The sequence below is a fragment of the Egretta garzetta genome, unplaced genomic scaffold, assembly GCF_000687185.1.
Source record: "Egretta garzetta isolate BGI_Z169 unplaced genomic scaffold, ASM68718v1 scaffold411, whole genome shotgun sequence".
Lineage (NCBI taxonomy): Eukaryota > Metazoa > Chordata > Aves > Pelecaniformes > Ardeidae > Egretta > Egretta garzetta.
Window position 1 is genome coordinate 32317 of NW_009258541.1, and position 20201 is coordinate 52517.

Below are 20201 nucleotides of genomic sequence, written 5' to 3' on the forward strand. Positions count from 1 at the left end.
TTTTACATTAATCGTAAAACGTGGCGAGGCCGGACTCTGCCACTTGCAGTTACTAAACCGGGCTGCTTGGGGGGCGAGGCGTTAAAAATAGACCCATGTGCCTGCTTTCAGCGAGTGATTCCTGGGAGAAATGGGTGACTTTCATAGTTTCTGCTAAGCAGAAAACACACCAATAATTAACAGGTTAATCCTAACTGAGATTATTTAAATCCAGGAACGTTTTTAGGACGTTGCCCTTTGGGGAAATAAAGGGAGTGTGCTAATAGTGAAAAGTATGTGTTTATATTTGGAGTAACAACAATACAGAAATTAAAGAGAATTAAGAAAGACATCAAAAGTCCCCATCCCATTCCTCTTATTAACTCCTCCATTTCACGTTACCGTGCAGCATTTCTGAGCGTAAGCAGTCCAAGTTTTAAAATGCTCTTCCTTTTGAAGATGTGACATTTAAAGCAGATGGATTTCTGAGCCTTTCTATTCGAAGTAACCAATCTAGCTAACAGGTAAAGCGCTGCACAGAGGATAATTGTGTTCCGTTTATGAATATTGTTTGCTTAAGCAGCCCCCAAGAAGGCCAAAATATTTAAACCTTCACATTTCTGCTAGTCCCAGTGATGTGCTACTGCTGTTCTCAATGCATGCGTGATGTCCTGGGACTAAGTTACGAGGTTTTAATTTTAAACAAGTTTTTTAAAAGGTTGTTTGGCTTTAAAATGTCCTGTGTGATTTCAGTACGTTGAAAGGAAAAAATGACCTTACACTTTTCTTCTGAAATTGGAATATTGTTCTCAGCTTCCAAAACAAATGGAAAGTTTTATTTTGTTACTGCATAGGGGAGTGTGCTTTTAAAATAGCGATATTTTTTTGAATGCTTTCAGATGCAATTTGCGTTACTTTGAATGAGCTTACTGAGTGTAGACAGAGTAGTTGCATGGATGTGATTAGTTAAGGACGATGTCCATTTTGGTTGTGGTTTGGGAATGTAGAGCAGAGAACCCTTAAATAGTAAAGGCAATAAAACCACTGATAAAATCAGCTCACCCACCCGTTGTTGCAGTATCCTAGATCTCAACAGTCTTAATAGGAAGATTTTCTTTTTAAGTGGTTGTTAACTTACTGTTTAGTTAATTTCTCTAAGTTATCCACCACTTAATTTTGAATGTACATCTCTAAATTATTGTTTCTGCTTTGGTTACCTGTGAGCTGAAACATATTTATGTACAGTTCTATTATTTACATGGAATCTGAAGAAGGTCAAATTAGTTTACAAAGCAGATTGTTTATTTTTCCAATAGTGAATTATTTTTTTTTGAACTTTTGTAAAACTAATTGTGAATCTACATCAAAACTCTTAAAATCAAACCCAAATCTTTCCACCATTGTAAATTATGGACAAGTGTACTCTGGGAAGAGAATACTTTTGCAGTGAATTCTGATAAACAGTAAAGCATCAACATATTTCTCAATTTAGAATCCTAGGCTGGCTATCAAAGACAAATAAATTCTAGTTTAGTTAGCTATTTTCTCCCTTGGTTTTTTTCATTATAAAATAAGTCACCTTTTAAAAGCCAGAAAAAGATAAACAGAACGGCGCGTGTGGCAAGTACGATACCATCTCTGCAGCACACAGAGAAGAGTACACTAGGCTTTGCTCCATATGCAAGATTTTGCCGTTAAAGACCTACAAGAAGGAAGATGACATGTCATTCCCCCTTTCTCCTTTCAGATATCAAAGCAACGGAAGGGTTAACTCTAGAAAAATTAATTATACACAATCCCAGAACAATAGTCGTTGGGAGAGGGGAGGAGGGGTGAATTGAATAGTGGTGGACGCCTGTTCGATGCGGTGAGGAAAGCTCCCACTGACCGCAGCACAGCCAGCATTTCACCCTAAGCGTGGATTTTCGTCCTGCAAGGCCAGTACACCAGCTATACCCAAGGTTAATTGTACAACAAAGCAAATGTGTTACAACTGACACCTGTATTTCCTGAGGTACATCCAAAAGAGCTGCTCTACAAGAAAATCTCCCAAACTAGTTACTTGTGAAGAATTTAGGTTGCTTACTTGCCAGATTTCTCTGCTTTGGAATAAAATAAGGACTTTATTAGAAGTAATATTGTTTTCGGCTTTCGTGAATGGGAATGCGTCCCCTTTCCAAGAATGAAATGATCTGAAGCCAAGGATGTTTCCATGAAATGAAGATCCATGATATAGACCAATTTTTTGGTTCTGGCAGTTTAGAATTTCTGTGTGCTGGATGAAATCATGTCTGAGAATTTAAGTATCTTACAGGATTTTAGTTTAATTAATCTTTTCTTCCCAACAGCTCAACATTCTCTACTTCGGAGGCTCTTTATTTTCCTTTTGTCGATAAAGATGAGAAAACAGTGGATATTGGAGGATTTTCATTTTATCTTTTTTGGTGTGCTCTGTGTCCTTTTCATAGATGGAGGTAAACTAGAACAAGTAAAACGTAAGTAGACTTCAAACAAAGCTGTCACATTCACCCAAATTTGACGTTTTCCTTCTATTTGACAGATGTGGTTCAGAAAAGCTTTTCAAACAAGAATGTCCTAAGCTGTAGAACTGCATTCAAAACCTTCTAACGTTCTTCCTCCTTCTGATCGTACATTTAGTTGAATCAGGTCACACCCACGTTTGGGGCACATTTTCCTGAAGCTGTACAGGTTTCATTGCATCATAAAGAACATAACACATCAGTTTTAGAATCTGTTTTATTTCAATTTTCCTGAATCAAGAGAGGGCTTAATTCCATTTAGTGACCTCTGTAAACATCTGACGGATTATCTGGATTCTGTCCCATGTGTAAGACTATTGTGCTGAAGTTTTCAGCTAGTGTAAAGTTTGCCCAAGACTGTTCTGTTGCGTTCCAAAAACAACCTCATATGAACTGGATTAGATACATCCTTTGAGAAATTAAGAATCTAAGCACTGTCAAAACCTTGATGAGAAGATTTCAAAAGAATACAAACAAAACAAAGGGAATCTTTCTACAAAGCCTGTCATCCGTGGGAGATGTTAACACATTTCGGAAAGCAAGGGAAGGAGGAATAGCTACCCAAGTAAGTGTAGGAGTTACTGACTGCTACAGCCTTGTTACTAGCTCCCTGGGATGCTCTCCTCACCTGCACAGGCTGGGTTTTGGCGACCTTCTTACAAAAGACATTGTTTGCCCTTGAGAAGCAGTTAAAATTTTCAGCCTCAGTATCAGCAGCTTCTAATTCTAAGGAGGTAGATGCAAAAAAAAATAAAAAAAAAAAAAAAGAAAAAGAAGAAAAAAAGAATGAGTTCCAAAAAGGCCACCTTCTCTGCTGAACTTATGCACAAGAAAACAATGTGCAGGTATCCCTGTTCAAAGAAAGCACTGTGAGAAATTATCAAACTCCACTTCAGCTGTCTACTTTTTCAGATCCTGCATTTCATTTGTCATGCTTTTGTGTGAAGCGAAAGCAGATCACTTCACAGTTGCTACTAATAATCCCTACCTCTTGCTACCTTCTTTTATCCCAGTAAATGTGAAGAATGTCCCTTGCTTGTATTATCACTTGGAAGACAGGTATTTTGTTTGTTACTCTGAAGTATCATCTATGCCGAGGGTGATGAATTAAGCTGAATTTGGACATCATTAAGATAACAGGAAGGACTTCTCTCAAAAAAACACATGAGAAACATCCTTTTATTGAAGAGAGTTGAGTTTTCAGTGTGAAACCATAATGTGGCAGGGAGAGACAGGGCAGTAATGTCTGATAGGTAGATGGGTATCTGCAAAACTGCATCTGCAAGATTGGAACTGCGTAATGAACAGAAAACTCTTAAAATATTTTCAGTGCTGATGCGTATGTAAGTCAGCACAAATGGTTCTGAAATACTAGGACAAACTCCTTTTTTATTAGGTTGTTAAAATACGGAGATACTGAACATGCAGCGTAAATACAGTGCATTTATCTTCCTTCTGCAGTCCCCTTGTTCAAAATCTCTCTGCTGTACAACCTGGGATTTTCTGGAGTTGAGCCAACTGCTTTGGTTTTGCACTGAAAAGGTTTTGTTTCCTATAAACCTGTCTGAGCAATCGAGCACTTTAATTTTGTTACTTAAATGGGATCTTAGCCTGGGTTTTTGCAGGTGAAAGGATAAACTCACCCTGCATGAAAGCCATCTTGTCAGCTATTTGAGGAGCTGCAATTTTGGAAAGAAGGGAGGCCATGTCATTTATTTTGGTTTGGGAGGTTAGAAACAACAGCACATGAAATTAAGGGCATTTCCATTGTGTGATTGTCCAGGGAAAGAAAAAAAAATAGTTTACAGAAAACACTGCACACTTTGTAAGCATGGAATGGGAATATTCATTCATAGCTCGTTCAATTCTTTACTGTTTTACAGATTCAGATACATACTGTGTGTTTCAAGATAAGAAGTATCGTGTAGGAGAAAGATGGCATCCTTATCTAGAACCCTATGGCCTTGTTTACTGCGTTAATTGCCTTTGCTCAGAGGTAGGACTGCTGAGTTATTGATCCTACGACTTCTACTTGCTTAATTGACTGGAATCCGTTATGTTGTATCTACAATTTGACAAAGCCCAGACCTCTTTTCACCAGTGGGTCCTGATCATGCTGCAGGAAACAGGGGCAAGTGATCCTAGCAAAGGGAAAACATGAACAGAGAAGGCCAATACTGGCAAAAAACACTTGCGTGGTGTAGGCAAAACAGCTCGTTAACCAGCCAGAAGCTTTGCCAATGCTGAGCGTTACATCTTGAGTAATGGGACCCCACTACCTAAATACAACCCTTGCAGTTCCATCAATACGGGTGATTATGCTGAACCTGAATTTGGTAGTGTTTTGATCTATGTACAATGTCAACCTCTTCAGATGCATTTCCACAGTCAAAGCATCTGCTTCCCTAAAGTGCTGAAGGAACAGGCTTGGATAGCACCGTTTGTAAAAATCTGCAAAAGAAGCATGAGGTGATGAAAAATGAGAACAGGGTATGGGGAGCAGAGAGAATTGGGTAGGATGTGAAAGGACAGGTCCTTGGCTACCATCAGTTAGTGCCTGATACGAAGACACAGCACTCACAAATCCCCTAAGTATGTCATACACAGCTGGGGGCGGGGCAGGAAAATGGGGGCAGAATAAGTCCCTTGGAGTACTTTAAAATGACTAAACAATAAGGGATCTTAATCACTAACACATGAGACACTCCAGATGCTGAGTTTTGTCTGCTGTATTTAATGCAGAATACAGTTTTCTTGGCTATTTTCCCCCCTGCAGGTGTAAAATATTGGGCCCCTGTGCAGCATTTGCTCTGAGGGATCTGCTACTGCAGTTTAGTGCAGAGATGCTCAAAACAGTAGTCCTACAAGCTTGGCTGCATCTCAGGTCCGTGCAGCAGAATGCATCTGTAAGAGGAAAAGCAATGTAGTAGGAAGAAAAGGAAAAGTGCCTGGTTATAGCAAAAAGGAGTTTCTACTCACTTTTGCTGATCTATATGCAAAGCTGAAAACTCCCTCAGAGTCCATGTGTGGTAAAACACTCATTAAATTGCTGGAATGCTGTGTCTTGGGTGGGGATGAAAGTCACTGGAAGCCCCAGAGGTCTGCATACAAGTCATTGCTCAATGATTTTTAGGAAGATGTTAGACAGTCTGGAGGGATGGGAAAGTGCATGGAATGCTCCTCTAGAGAACAGCACTGCTTTGATCCAGGCATACCAACGCACTGTGAGGCTCCAACAAACAGAGTGTGTTTCCTTTCTTTCCTTCGCACATGGGCATGGAATACCAGAGTGACAGTTCAGGGCAACAAGGTGATTATCAGTACATGTAGCTCAGAAGTGGTTCTGGACTCAACTTCCTTGTTTGCTCTGTTTTACCTTTGTTGTACCGTGAGGTGCAAAACATAACTTGGGGTTATTTCAGCAGCGAGGCTGCTGAGGGATCTGTGGGATGGGAGTCTTGTGGCCTGGAAAGAAGACTCCAAATAACTGCAGCATCCAGCCATTAATTTGAGTTTTGTCCCAGCCAAAAGAAATGCCCCCAGGACACAGACCTACAGTAAAAGTTCCAGATTATCAGGAATCTCTCAATAGTTTCTAATTTTAACAAAATTAAGGCTACATAAAGCATTAGAAAACATGGCATGACATAGCACAAGCACAGACCTTAAACCAAATACTGCAGCATAAAAAATGAAACTTAAGTGTGCCACAGACAGCAAATAGCAGAGACCTAAGTGAAACCCACCTATGATTCCCTGGCAGTAAATCAGTTAGGCAAAGGATATGTACAGAGCCTGAAGCAGCAACCTACTCCCTCACACTTCAGAGAAAAGTGAAAAAGTCCCCAGGGGACTTCATCACCAGCATGACCAAAATTTCTTTGCTGGCCTCAAACATCATGATGCGTATGATCTCTGCACAAAACAAGTCATATCTGCCAGGCAACAGACCAAGATCTGTGCTCCATCCCTAAACAACAGTCTCTCCATCCATCCCCTCTAACACACACTTCTGATATTAAGAAAAAGGTGAGACAAACTAACTAACTAGAGGCCAAATTATTCAGCCTGGGATTAAAAAAAAAAAAAAAAAAAAAAAAAAAAAAAAAGCTTTTTTGGTTTTGTGTGTATGTAGTATTGTATTTTTACAAGTTATAATTTACATACTTAAACCAGAATAAAACTAAACATAATTCAGTGTTCTCACCTTTCTTTTACAACCCCTCCTTCCTCCCCCTCTCAGTACACAGTGGAGACTGTTTACTGTTACCGTCAGGTAAACTGGAGCACTTACAATTTGTCAAATCATTATTTTACTTTCTAAAAATACAGCAGCTTTTTGCTGTGTTTGTATTCAGATCTGCAGACTTCAGGGGCTAAAATGCATGCTCTCCACACTTAGCACTGATAACACAGCGTGTATGTAGTATTGTATTTTTACAAGTTATAATTTACATACTTAAACCAGAATAAAACTAAACATAATTCAGTGTTCTCACCTTTCTTTTACAACCCCTCCTTCCTCCCCCTCTCAGTACACAGTGGAGACTGTTTACTGTTACCGTCAGGTAAACTGGAGCACTTACAATTTGTCAAATCATTATTTTACTTTCTAAAAATACAGCAGCTTTTTGCTGTGTTTGTATTCAGATCTGCAGACTTCAGGGGCTAAAATGCATGCTCTCCACACTTAGCACTGATAACACAGCTCGGGAAGAAAGATGAGGTTACTCTTTGGGTGTCTGATGCAGAAATGCTAACTGTGGCCTTGACTCACAGACGCCTACAGGAGCTTAAGTCCTACTCTGGTTAGCAGGGCTTGGTCTCCCAAATATCACTGTGAACCTAAGCCTAAGATCACTCTTGCCAAGCACAAGATCAGTTAAAATAGTTCTGTCCTGCTGCGAACAGTGGAGTACTGCAGGCAGCACTGAGGAGTGAAGTAGGCCTGCAGAATTTTTATCGTGGCTGATCATGCACAGAAAGTAAACAGTCACCTCAGGAGACTAGACACAGGACTAGTAATTAAAAAGGGAGTGAGGCCATGGAACAGGTCAAGTAAGCAACGTGGAGCCGGGCCAGCAGGCAGTGCCAGCCTTTCCTCTACGGCAGTGCTTTACAGGCTCTCAGATGATGGTCTGCTGGGCAAGGAGCCGTGCAGACCAGTGATAGTCCTTATCATTCGAAGAGTCTACAGCCTAAAATTTGCTCCTCCTCTATAAAATCGGTATATTTCATTTCAATCATCATTGGAAACAGATGGTGATACAATTTTTAGTGTCTCTTTCCAAAGCAGATGCACAAATGTAGTTCGTGGGTAGTAATGATCTAACAGTATGATTCCAGCCTGTGGTCTGCAGATATTCAGGAGTCAATGGATTATTTTGAAAGAGATGGCTAGGAAAGCCTATACATATGCTATCTGAGGAAGTCTGCACCGCCACTGGAAACATTTCAGTGCTCCAGAAGGCATATGAAAATGAAGTGGGTTTATTCCTCACACCACCTAAAACTACAGTCATAGCGTAGTATCAGTGTTCATACTGAAAGATCTTTCTTGCTATAAACATGAGCCACTCAGAGCTAAATTAGGAGGATGAATTATAGATGGGAAATGGGAATTTGAAATGGATAGTCTTTCTGGTTACAGACACTGGAGAATGAAAATTCCCTGTGTTTTAATTATAAATCAAACTTAAATGTGGTCAAATAGAATATTATGTTAATGACATGAATAATGAACACTATTCCCAAGGCTTGCTCGTATTTCTTAGAAAAATGGCTACTTACCAACTGGTGTTTTTTGTCTACTGCGGAACCCATAAAATGAAAACAAAAGACTCTCCACAGTTTTCAGGAACAATTACAGACGTGCTTGTCTCTTGTGGTCTTGAACTAATCCTCAGTAGGGGATATCTCAGAGACCTACCAATCATTATCTGTGTCTTAGTTTTGGAAATGCAATTCCTAAGCATAATCTGCTCAAAAGGAGAATGCAAATGAAGATTGTTGCAATCCATTTTTAGGCACTTCTTCCGATTTTAAGGTTTATGGATTTCTGCTACATCCTGGCCTCCAGCATAAATTCAGAGGCAATGAAAGTAGTCTGGGCTTACCCCAGTGTGAGTGGAATCAGAATGTTGTAAAAAGGCATTTGTTTTTAAAATACCTAGATGTAGAATAAAGAAAATGGAAATTCGTAAGACAGCCCATTTCATTAACGCAATGTATTATGTTCCACCTGCAGAATGGAAATGTACTGTGCAGCAGAATAAGATGCCCAAGTCTACACTGTCCTTCCCCTGTGCATGTACCCCAGCTGTGCTGCCCACGATGCCCAGGTAATCCCTATTAATGACATACAGGCCTTTCTGAAATAGTTATTTAATATGCTGAGTTAACAGCAAAATTAAATGTCTGTGCTGGAAAACTTCTGTGAAGTAAACATCCTTCTATATCCATTTAGGTCATGAGAGGCTTGTCCTACAGTAAGTTATTGTATTTCCTATGGTGGTTTCTTTTCAGGAAATCAGAAGTATAGATTTGGGAAGGGATCAGGTAAGCTACCAAGTCCAGTCCCCTACAGTCCAGGGAAAAGGTAGCAGAAGTTTCACTGATGGGGTCCATGGATTATCCGCTCCCCACTCCTTCCCTTATCTCTACACTTCATCACAATAAAAGCCCATCCTGCAAACTTCCTAGGTTTCTGCTTTTGGTGCTTTTCATAAGAGCAGGCTAAAATACATGGTTATTTGCAATGGTTCTATGTTAACAAGCAATTCAAAATCGCTGTGGCAAATGTGCATTTGTATAGTATTGCTGTGCAGCCAGTCTGGTAACATTTGCCTTTTACATCTCAAATCCAGGCATAGCTTCATAATTAGTAGAGACTGTTGTAAATCATAGAAGCAGTGCTGTAGAAGTTTATGACTATATAAATCCAATTGGATACTGTATAGTAAATTCCTCCAGACTGTACATTTATTATATGCTTATTATTAAGAGCCACTGTATGAAAGAGACCAAGCAGGATCTTTCACGAGGCTGTTACAACATTCCCGACATGGCCTAATGGCTGGTAGATTTGACTGGAGCTTTTCCCTAAATGTCTGTCTTAGTGGCACCCCTCATTTCCACTTATAAAAGAGTATTCATACAGCATCATAGAAAGGGGTGTTATTTGACTTTCTCCAGAGAGTTTCATTGTCTGAGGAAAACAGCTGTTCCCTGCCCAAAACCGGTGAGCAGGAGGCAGCACGCAGCCGTGGAGGGACACGAGTGCACAAGCCAGTTTGCCGTTCAGCTGGGATTGAAGTGCGTTCATTGCACTTACTGGAGAATAAACGGCACCCAACACTTCAAAAAGTAGGATTCATCTGTCCTGAGAATTACATACATCTGTCTATCGGATGTGTATATCAGTGTCTGATCCAGGTATCTAGAATCCTTTTTTAATCAGCAGTGAGGAAGAAGCATTTCAAGTGCGTAACTCACCTAATGCCATGACGCCACTCTTCTTGTGTCCTGGGATGAGATTCATCCCATTCAACTTTAGAGCTAACACTTTGGCATCTAGCTGATGGTACGAGTGTTTTCTATGATGGTCTAATATGTAGGAAAGAAAGTTTGTAAGGTAGTATGCTTTTTTTGGCCAACTAGTACTGTTAGATCAAGTGGTAAGATGCTGGGAACATGAACCCCTTTTCTGGTTTCAGATCAAAAGAAGGACTGGTGTGCTGGTGTGCCCAAAATCTGTTCTGTTTTTCCAGCGAATCCAAGCTTCAGTTGGCAAGGGAATCATCTAGATACCCTTTATAGCTGCTGGAAACATGCTGTCCCCAGAGGGTGATTCATCCTGTTACCCAGAATGAGAAGAATTTTTCCCTGGAGATGCCTGTCTCTCTCCACTGATTATTGAGGGAGCACAGGCAGATAGCTTACACTAGATGCTTACTTTTTTGACAGCATAAGTTAAATCACAGAAATCCCACTCTCAGTATGTAATTGGTATTGGAGGTCAGGAACTTTTTCTTTCTTTTTTTTTAATATCGCTGTACAGTATTTAGTATAGAAACATAAATGCTTCTAGACTGACTAGTCTTGCTTCAGGTGCTCTTTGGCAGTGAACTTTTGGGCTTTTTTCTGTTCATGAGGCTGTAAATGTCGTGATACCTATCAAGATTTTAAAACATTCTACAATGACCGAGCAAGGAAGAGTAAGGGCCGCTGTAAACTCTCAAGTCCTTCTTACCAGATTAAGTTCTTGCTATTCACAGTCTTCAGCTAGAATTTTGTACTGTGTGTTTAAACTGATAAATTCAGAAAATTACCAGAATGAGCCTTTCCTGAACTGTGATCCGTTATCTTCTCTGAACTGCTCCTACAGTCTATCTGTAGTCTACCTCCTACATATGGGGGCCATTAAATTGCTAGCTGGGCAGCATCGCATTAAAAATGAGAGTCCCACTAAGGTTTATTTTTTCCCTAATTGAATCTGTAATTCAGATAGATTCGCACCAATGTTAGGCAACAGAGGACCAGGAATGTCCTGTGATTTTGGGGGTTATTTGCATTCTGCTTTCTGCAGTGACTATGCATGTCATATTTGGTGCTCTGTCTTCAGTGGTAATGTTCATGCCCGATCTGAATAGGAATCTCAAGCATTCTTGCACATCTTTTGCCAGCTTTCCATTCCTATCTGTCTGGCATACAATGTCTTTTGTGCAGCATCCCATGATATGCAGGAAATTCACTTCTCTGGTTTCCCTGGTTATTTTTTAATGGAACGTGCCAGAGCTCTGGCCATTAGCCATCCATTCGAATTACTCTCATAAGTGCTCATTATATTCTGTCACGTATGTTTCCCCGCAGTTTCTCAAGCTGCATTTCAGAAATGAGTAGTGCTAGTCACAGTGACTTCGGGCTCTTCCTCCTGCCTTTCTGCAGGCCTTGTGGAGTGTAACTGCCCAAATAACTGCCTCCTTATTTAATGAAGCAGAGGTAATGCCAGGAGGCAGCAACTTTCATTGGAAACTGAACTTCATAACTACCTAAGTGGAGGAGCTGTTGAAGGGATTCCTTTGAGAAAAGTTGGCACTGCTCTCCCCTTGGAATTAATGTCTCCTGCATCCATAGTGACACTGGACTTGTGGACACAAAGAGATGCAGTGTTTGTATCCTGTCTCCCTGGCACCAGCCACCACGAACCTTAAGTAGTTGTCAGACATATGTTATGAAGCATCTTCTACTTTTTCACCAGTGGTTCAATCCTACCTGCTTCTACCACAGGTTCACTGCTAACTTTTTTTTTGTTTTTTTAAACCTATTCTTTCTATCATTGGCAAAATCCAGACTTTGTGTCTTATATGGCATTATATATTTCTGCCTTTTGCAGCTCTGAAAAGTATTTTACTGGGTAAATTAGATTCTTACCATCACACATATGTAACCAAAAAGGTTCACATTCATTGCGACTCTTTTTTACACATTAGTGAGATCCAGAAGGCCATCACGTGCTTCCGAGCTTGAACTCCTTCCTTCCCACCTCAGGATGCTCAGAGGACAGGTGATTTATAAGAGTCAGGGAGAGAATTCCCCATCATTCTTAGAGCTGAATTGGCTCTTGAGCTAGAGTGGACTTCAGGCCTCCTGCCTCCTGTCATGAAAATAGACTTCATGTACAAGCTCCCCAAGCATTTAGCTACAGCTGTCTCTTATGGAACATTTATTGTAGATTGTATCATTTCTACATGGAACAATTGCAAATCAAAGCATTTAGAGTCTAGTTAAAGATCTAAAATTTCTGAGTACGCTCTGGAATATGTAAATCTAAGATGGGGGAAGCTTACATCAGAAGAAAAAATGCACAACTGCAGGATTTAGAAAGGGTTACCATATTCCACTTGCTGGTTTGATTTCTCAGCAGATAAGGCTGCACGTTGATGTATGAATCAGCCCATCTGGCTCTAGTATTTTTTAAGCTTGCTGCCCCAACTAAACACACTGGCTTCCAAGAACGTTCATGATTAGTAACACATTTAAGTTTAAGCTCCTTTGGTACTATGATTTTTCTGCATCAAATTAAAACCACTTTTCTGATGTACTTTTCATTGTTCTTTAGATATTGAAATAACAACAAAACACCAGGTGGTACCTATATACATAGCTGGACTAAATACAAGGGTGGACCAGATCAGGGATCTCACAATAGTGGTCTGACAATATCATCTAAAAATAAATGAGGCTACGTCTGCACAGTAGACGGCAGCATGACTATGTAATACCTGTATCTTTGAAGCAGCTATTTTAGATCCTGGAAGGAGCCTGGTTAGGAAAGTGCAGAACTCACTGCACTGCAAAACTCACTTAAGAAGCAGGAAAAATGCACCTGCAATGAGCTTAGTGCTACCTTTTCTCAATTCTTTCCAGTAACTGAGCTAGTCCAGTAGCATAGATATTCTTAAAGACTCAGACTCAGCCTTGCAAGATGCTGAATATGTACACCACCTGTTGACCTGATACACATCATATATGTAAACACAGAACCGTGTGTGTAATACAATGCATCTTGCACTGAATTACAACCAAAATCTTCAACCTGGGCAGTTGGTGGAATGATTTTCCACTGCAGAATGCACATACAAGAACCCATTTGGTGAAGAGGTGTTGGGTTCTACCCAACTCACGCATCAGAGCTCCCAGGGTCTCAGTTCTAATCTTCTCACCCTTCCATTCAGAAAACCCAACCTATTTTGCAAATATTTATGGGGTGGCAGAAGGCATGTTGTGCCAACTCTTCCATTCTCTGTATACTTCTTGTTGCTACAAACTACACTGCTCATATCACTAAGTAAGAAACGCATGGCCCAGATCTCACCGAAGTCAGAAGGAGTTTTAATTGCCTTAAATAGATGGGTGTGAGGCCTGAGTAGGAAAGAGAAAAAAACATACGAATATGGTAATACTAAGAGATGTTCAGATGGTCTTTCACTGAGCAGATACTGTTTTCCATGCTGTTAGTAGAACCATTGTTACCTCCCATATAAAATGTATCTCTGTTGACTGATGCTACACCTCGGAAATTAAAGTCAGAAACACTTCATATCCTGAATTCCAGACTGAAAATAGACTATTATAGCAATACTCAAGATCAAGAATTTTTATAAGTAACCTAAAAGTTGTGCCTGAACCAATACGCATGGTTCAAACACCTAAGTATTTAATGAAAATTTGGAGATGGATCCAGCATTCACATATGACTTGTGAAACTTCAGAGCTCTCCACTGTCCAAAAGATCAGATCTCTGCTCTGCCATGAAAGATCTTCAAGGTTTTCAACCCTGATGAGTTGCACACACAGAAACCCTTTTCCTTGCTTCACGCTAATCTGTCCCTCTATTGTCGAAGTCCTCAGGCAGCAGAATGTCTTCATGAACTGTGCTGCCAAAACACCCACTTTCCATCTTACCCCATGAAAAGATTTGAGACCATTGGTCATGCAGCAGCATAAACAATCTCGGAGCTTGTGATTTCCTTTCTCTTATGCAATAGTGAAAGGATTAAGGAAGAAGGGCACAGGGAGATTCTCATGAGGAGAATGACATGCAGATAGCGTTTCTTTCTTTCATGATTCTTACTGAAATTTGAATTTGACAGTAGCAAATATTATAGCTACTGAAAGCTGATACATGCTGTATTTTGAGACCATAATAAAAAAAAGGCATCTTACAAAGGTACCTCCTGAAGGCCTAGATGTAGTAGAATGGTTAAATCTTGGCAGAAATGTTCAGATGAAAAAAAAATCTAAGGCAGCACAAGCATCAGTGAAGTTAGGTATTGAAAGTACAAAATGATAATACTGGGGTTCCCTTCACACACCTCTTTTGTGGCCATCAACAGTTAGCATTGGAGGAGTTCAAAGATCTGACCTACGTGTCACCTACAAAGTCAAATCTCTCAGTGACAGCACAATGTACCACGTGTACAACCAGAAGTCCCTGAAAGTGTCTCCATAGAAAACACAGTGCTAAAAATGAGGAAAAAGAAAACTCAGTATGCAGAAAGAGATTTCTGTGCAATTACTTTTGGAATACAAGAGTGGGGAAACTTCAGGAATAATCAACATTAACAAATTAACTGCAAAGCTTGAAAGTCTTGCTGGTTTTATTTGCTCATACAACGCTATCCACACTTCTGGAAGCAGCTGAATTGTCTGAGAGATAATATAAAAAGCTGACTCCTGAAAATCTTGACCATTTGAAACCATTATCCACGTTTGTCTGAACTGTTCGTCCAAAGAATAAAATCTATATATTCTGTAACTGATGCATGTTGTATAACATGTTCATAACCACCTTAGTAACAAGTCCTACAAGGATTGTCTTCCTGACACCAAGGAATAGATAGTTGGCACTTAAATAACAGCCCACTGACAGAAATACGAGTTTGGAGCTATAGGCACATCTCAGACTTTAGAAAAACTGGCCACATTCTCAGCATCCTGCCCACTTTGTCACATGTCTGACATGAGCCTCAGTTCATGGAAGAAATACTGCATATTCTGCTCCCCTTCAGCGTTCACCTCTGTCTTGCCTTGTTACTTCACCTCAGCATCTGAATCTCTTGAGACCTTTAATCCGCGCTGTTGCACTGCCTGCAGGCCCAGTAGCTATGCCTTCACTGCCCACCTCTGCACTTTCCAGATAATGAGAAAGAAATTAAAAATAACCTGTGACCCAAGCTCTTGGCAGTCATGGTACAGGAGGCTGTGGAATAGGTATGCCAACATACACAGCAGCTGACAGTAATAACTGGAGAACTACTTACTGTTAGCAATTGAGAAGAGCAAATTTCAAATTTTTCCAGTCCACATTTGGTTCCTATGGAGGTACCATAGAATTGCTGAGCCATGCTTGTTTATGGTTACTCCACATACACAAACAAGGTGAATATTCCTATCATCTGGAATACGAAAGACTCACAGAAAGTTACACAGCACCAGAGAATAGTGAGATGCTTTGGTTTTTGTATAGTCCCAACAACGGGTAGCTGTCAGATACTTCAAATAAATTGTTTATTTGGAAGTAAATTTTATTTGGAAATACAATGATATAGGCATTCTTGGGAGTTGTCTAATTTTTTTCCTATTGATGTGTACCCAGTTAATTCAGTTCGGTTTGTGATTTGCCTTTGTTACTAGCTTCATAAGGAATGTTTGCTATCACAGCCAGTTTGAGGTTATCACTTGTTTCCATTCTGCTTTTTTGACCATAAAAATTCAAACCATCTATCTATAAATCAGCATCCAAAATGAGTGAAAAAATATGTATCTTCCCACATGGAGAACAGAATTAGAACTTCCATTCTTTGGACTGACATGATAGGATGGGATAGGCTGCTCAGAATTTTTCCAATATAACTTTCAAGAGCTTCAAAGATGCTTCAGAGAGGATTCAAAACGCGTCTTCACTGATTTGTTTCCTTGGCTGGGAGAGTGATTGGTAGATTCATATAATAGTTCAACCTTAGAGCAGGAATTAAAATGGAGCAACCTAGAAAGTGTTTTATGACTCCTTCAGAGTTTTGCTGGGCAATTTTTTATGCCACTATAAAAGAAAACACAGGAAATTAAGCTGCAGAAAAATATATTAAAATAATGTGAAGAGCTTGACTTTAGCCCTAGAAAGCTAAAAAACAACCAACAGCCTTTTGAATGTTTAAGCTGAAACTACCTCTTTGCCTTGAATCTGTATGAAAGTTCATACTGTCTAGATAAGGTGCTACTAGTTCCTTCAAGCAATGAGTTTCATACCCTTTCTACCGTCTGACCATATTAAAGACTAGCTGTTGCGATTAACTCTGAATTACCTTGGAGTTTTTAGAGCTTAACCTGGTCCTTGAAGTTATTTTAATGTAAAGCATTTTGCGGCTTAATATCTTTGACACCTGCACCTCTGAGAGGCACATATGGATTTTGTTTAGAGCTTGTGTTTGCAGTTTTTGGATAGTGCACAACTTTTCAATCCAAATTTATTGTCAGCCTCAGTCACTGCTTTAAAAACAACATCGTTGCACCGTTTTTGTTGTTTTTTAAAGGGACCTTCACACATCATCTATGTTTCTTTAAATTGTAAGTTGGATTGTGATGCATGACTGAGGGAGAAGGCTGCAGATGGACTGAGGGTTGATCCACACTCTACTGTAGTCAATGAACAGATTTCTATTAGCTTTGATAGTTTTTGGACTCAGCCTTCTATGAAAACAGATGCAGTTACTGACTCTGATATAGTCCCCTCTCTAGAAATGCTGAGGAGTATGGCAGAAATATGAGACAGAAGATGAAAGAGGAAACTGCCTTTATGCTGTACCACACAGAGTAGGTGTTTGGGCCAGGTTCCAAATCTATTTAGTTCAATGGACTTCAGATCAGACCTTGAGGTGACACATTCATGTAGAGTGGAAACAAAAGTAGAGGGAAGAAATTAAGTAAAGGAATTTTTAATAGGAAAGAAATCTATTTGCTCTCCTATGCTGTGCTATAATCCCTCAAGGACCTCCAGTCACAAAGGTTATTTAAAATAATATTAGGTGATCCCTAGAAGATAACCTTGCACTGAAACAGTGTATTAGGTTTTCTCTATCTGAGGTTCCGGTATTCTCACGAGATGATGAATTGGGATTTAGTTCTGCCGATGAAGTAGCTCTAGAATATTTGTGTTTTACTCTTCTTGACTCGATAGTGGTAAAAACATTCTCCCTTTCAGGAGCTGGTGGTTTTGACCTTACAGCAGCCAGTTTGCAACAGCAGTTTGTCCCACCACGTGCTGATGGCACTCAGGGCTCAGTTGAGTTGTCCAGCCCTGAAGCTGCACTAGGAGCAGGTCAGGATATGCAGTAACTGAGTTGATGGTGCTGACAGGTTACCTGCCTTTCCGAGGGAAATGTATGCGAGAGGCTTCCACAGATACTGAGGAAAGTTTGGTAAAGTTACGGAAAAAACAGAGCACATGTTATCCCAGGCCACCATGACACTTGTGTTCCACAATGTCCCTTGCAATGCAGGGATTCCCTCTCTTCTCTGTTTTGTTTATGCCCTCTACATTTGGCCCCTCTCAGCAAGTAGCCCCAGCATAGCTCACTCATGCTAAGGTGGCCAAAATACAATCACAGAACATCTCCTGCACCGAAGGCCTTTTTGGGGAAGTGAACCACGCTGGCAGAATGGGGAAATCCAGAGTCCCAGCTATATGCTTCTGTGCACTGGCCCTTCTGGTACAAGTGGATCAGAAGATAAGCATTAATTGGATCTCTGGGTACAAAGCAAACCTGCTGTCACTGTGCTTTAATTTCACTGGAACTGCAGGAAAATAGGCAAGTGCTCTGTGTTACGTAAAAGCACTGCTATTTGTGCATGAAATGCACTGCATAAACACAGAAGAATATTATTTATGTAATCTTTTCCCCATATAAACATGGGGATCTTTTTTTAAAGAATATTTAAAAAAATACAGTTTGGTTTGAACACATAGCATCAGGGTTAGTTCAATCAACAGAGTTGTTCCAGATTTATTTGACATAACTATGATCAAAATCTCTCTGACTGTCACTCTCCTAGAAAGCTGCATAATCCCTTCCTGCAGGATGCTTCCCTCACCTCTTTTAAGTCTTAGGCTGCTCTGTTTTGAATTTGTAAGGATCAGATTATCAACACGTATTTATTCCTCCATTCCAAATACATGTCTCATACTGAATAGCTGTTTCTTATATATAATAATCATATTCCATTGGCTTATGTGTAGTAGAGGGAAGAGCCTAACATAGAGGATTTCTGCCTGGAGGCAGGCTTCTTTATCTTTTACTTGGAATGTTACTAGCACTTAAGATTTTTCCAGGACTGGGAAGAGCTTTGGCTGAACCCCTTGGAACACAGGCACCAAGGCAGCAGGGGTCAAAGGACTCATTACCACTTTTTCAGAGCTCTGATTCTTTAGGTGAAAGGAGGCTGGTTCAGATACTGTTCATCAGAGCAGCTCCACGACGGCTCACATCTATACATGCTTATCTAGCTGTCAAAAAGGCTGCTCCAGCAACAGGAAGAGGCACGTATCATTTTAAAGCTGGAGTTTAGCCCAGGTCCCCTTGCAAAGTGAATTTCAGAGTGATGAGATTTACTCGCTTTGTGTTTCTCTCCTGTACATCAGGGTGACAGAGGATTCAAACATGTTCCAACTGGCTGCGCAGTCAAAAATAACTAAGAGTAAATTGCAGGCACTCACTCGGGGCCTGCTTCAGTAAGATGCCAGACTGAAGTCTGTATCTTGCAGTCAGTAAGAGCTGCAAAGGAGCTTCAGATTCTCAAGTATTGTACACGTCCTTGGTGACACAGAAAGATAAGTAATGTCAGTGAGGCAGCAAACATGCACAACTACAAAGGAGAGTCCAACTTCACTGAGCTTTGCTGAGACCCATTTGAAAGAAATGGACTAATCCGTACTGTGGTGGAAAAGATGCTGTTCACCACATGCGAGGTGGGACCTTAGGGTATGTTGTTACCCTTAAAGTTTTAAAGATTCTGCACCAGGAATTTAAAAAAAAAAGATCCACGAGTCAGCCTATTGTCATGGGTGTTTGTCAAAAAAAGACAAGACTGGTTTTGCTGCTGCCAGTCCTAGCTCTGCTTTCAGATAAAAGCTGGAAGTTGGGAGTGGGAGGCACAGTCCTACTCTGCGTGTGTCTGGCTGAGGATAGAGCTATTGCTATGAATGATAGTACCCAGGCTGGCTAATTTGGGAAAGTCTTCTCCCATACACAAACACAAAGAGAATTCCATTCTAAGACAGATGCGCAGCTCCTGTGGGTGACAGCCTGTTTCATGTTAAAACCACATTTCAGTGGTGGAGGAAAACAGCATTTTTTATATTATGCATGGGTGTTGTCAAAAAAAGACAAGACTGGGTTTTGCTGCGCCCGTCCCAGCTCTGCTTTCAGATAAAAACTGGAAGTTGGGAGTGGGAGGCACAGTTCCTACTCTGCGTGTGTCTGGCTGAGGATAGAGCTATTGCTATGAATGATAGTACCCAGGCTGGCTAATTTGGGAAAGTCTTCTCCCATACACAAACACAAAGAGAATTCCATTCTAAGACAGATGCGCAGCTCCTGTGGGTGACAGCCTGTTTCATGTTAAAACCACATTTCAGTGGTGGAGGAAAACAGCATTTTTTATATTATGGTTGGCCTTTGACAACTGCAACCTGCATTCTGGGAGCAGTTGAAGAAAACTGGAGAGGTAACGAGGTGCATAACATCAATAAAACTTCCAACATCTCATCTGCAACTCTCTCCTCCCTGCATTTCATGCTTCCAGCTCCTCACATGAATTGCAGTCAGTGCAAGTTAGCATTTTATTCTGCATTGCTGCCTAGATTTTTTTCAACCCACTTTGTAAATCACAACTCCACCTGCAGGTTTTCATCCAGAAATTTAATTTTCTGCACATGAATAATTTATCCCATTACTGTTATTCCAGACCACTTCAGTTAGTATTTTGGGGCCTCCTAGAATTAATCTTTCACAGTGGAACCTGAAACCTTTAACATTGTTATGAAAAACACCATTAAGAAGACTCAATAAGCAAGAATCACCCCTGTGTCCTTCTACCGACTTAGGTGTACGTTACCCTAGGGAA

General features: G+C 40.4%; 1 protein-coding gene across 6 annotated transcripts in view; it reads left to right on the plus strand.

The window, feature by feature from the left end:
• The first annotated feature begins 2377 nt into the window (after positions 1–2377).
• The window catches only part of CHRDL1 (chordin like 1), a 39518-nt gene continuing 21694 nt past the window's right edge, over positions 2378–20201 (plus strand). For all 6 annotated transcript variants that reach the window (XM_009646611.2, XM_035902209.1, XM_035902224.1 and 3 more), the window contains exons 1-3: positions 2378–2474; positions 4403–4515; positions 8767–8860. In XM_009646611.2, the coding sequence (XP_009644906.1) occupies positions 2378–2474; positions 4403–4515; positions 8767–8860 (304 nt within the window). The remainder of the gene's footprint in view (positions 2475–4402; positions 4516–8766; positions 8861–20201) is intronic.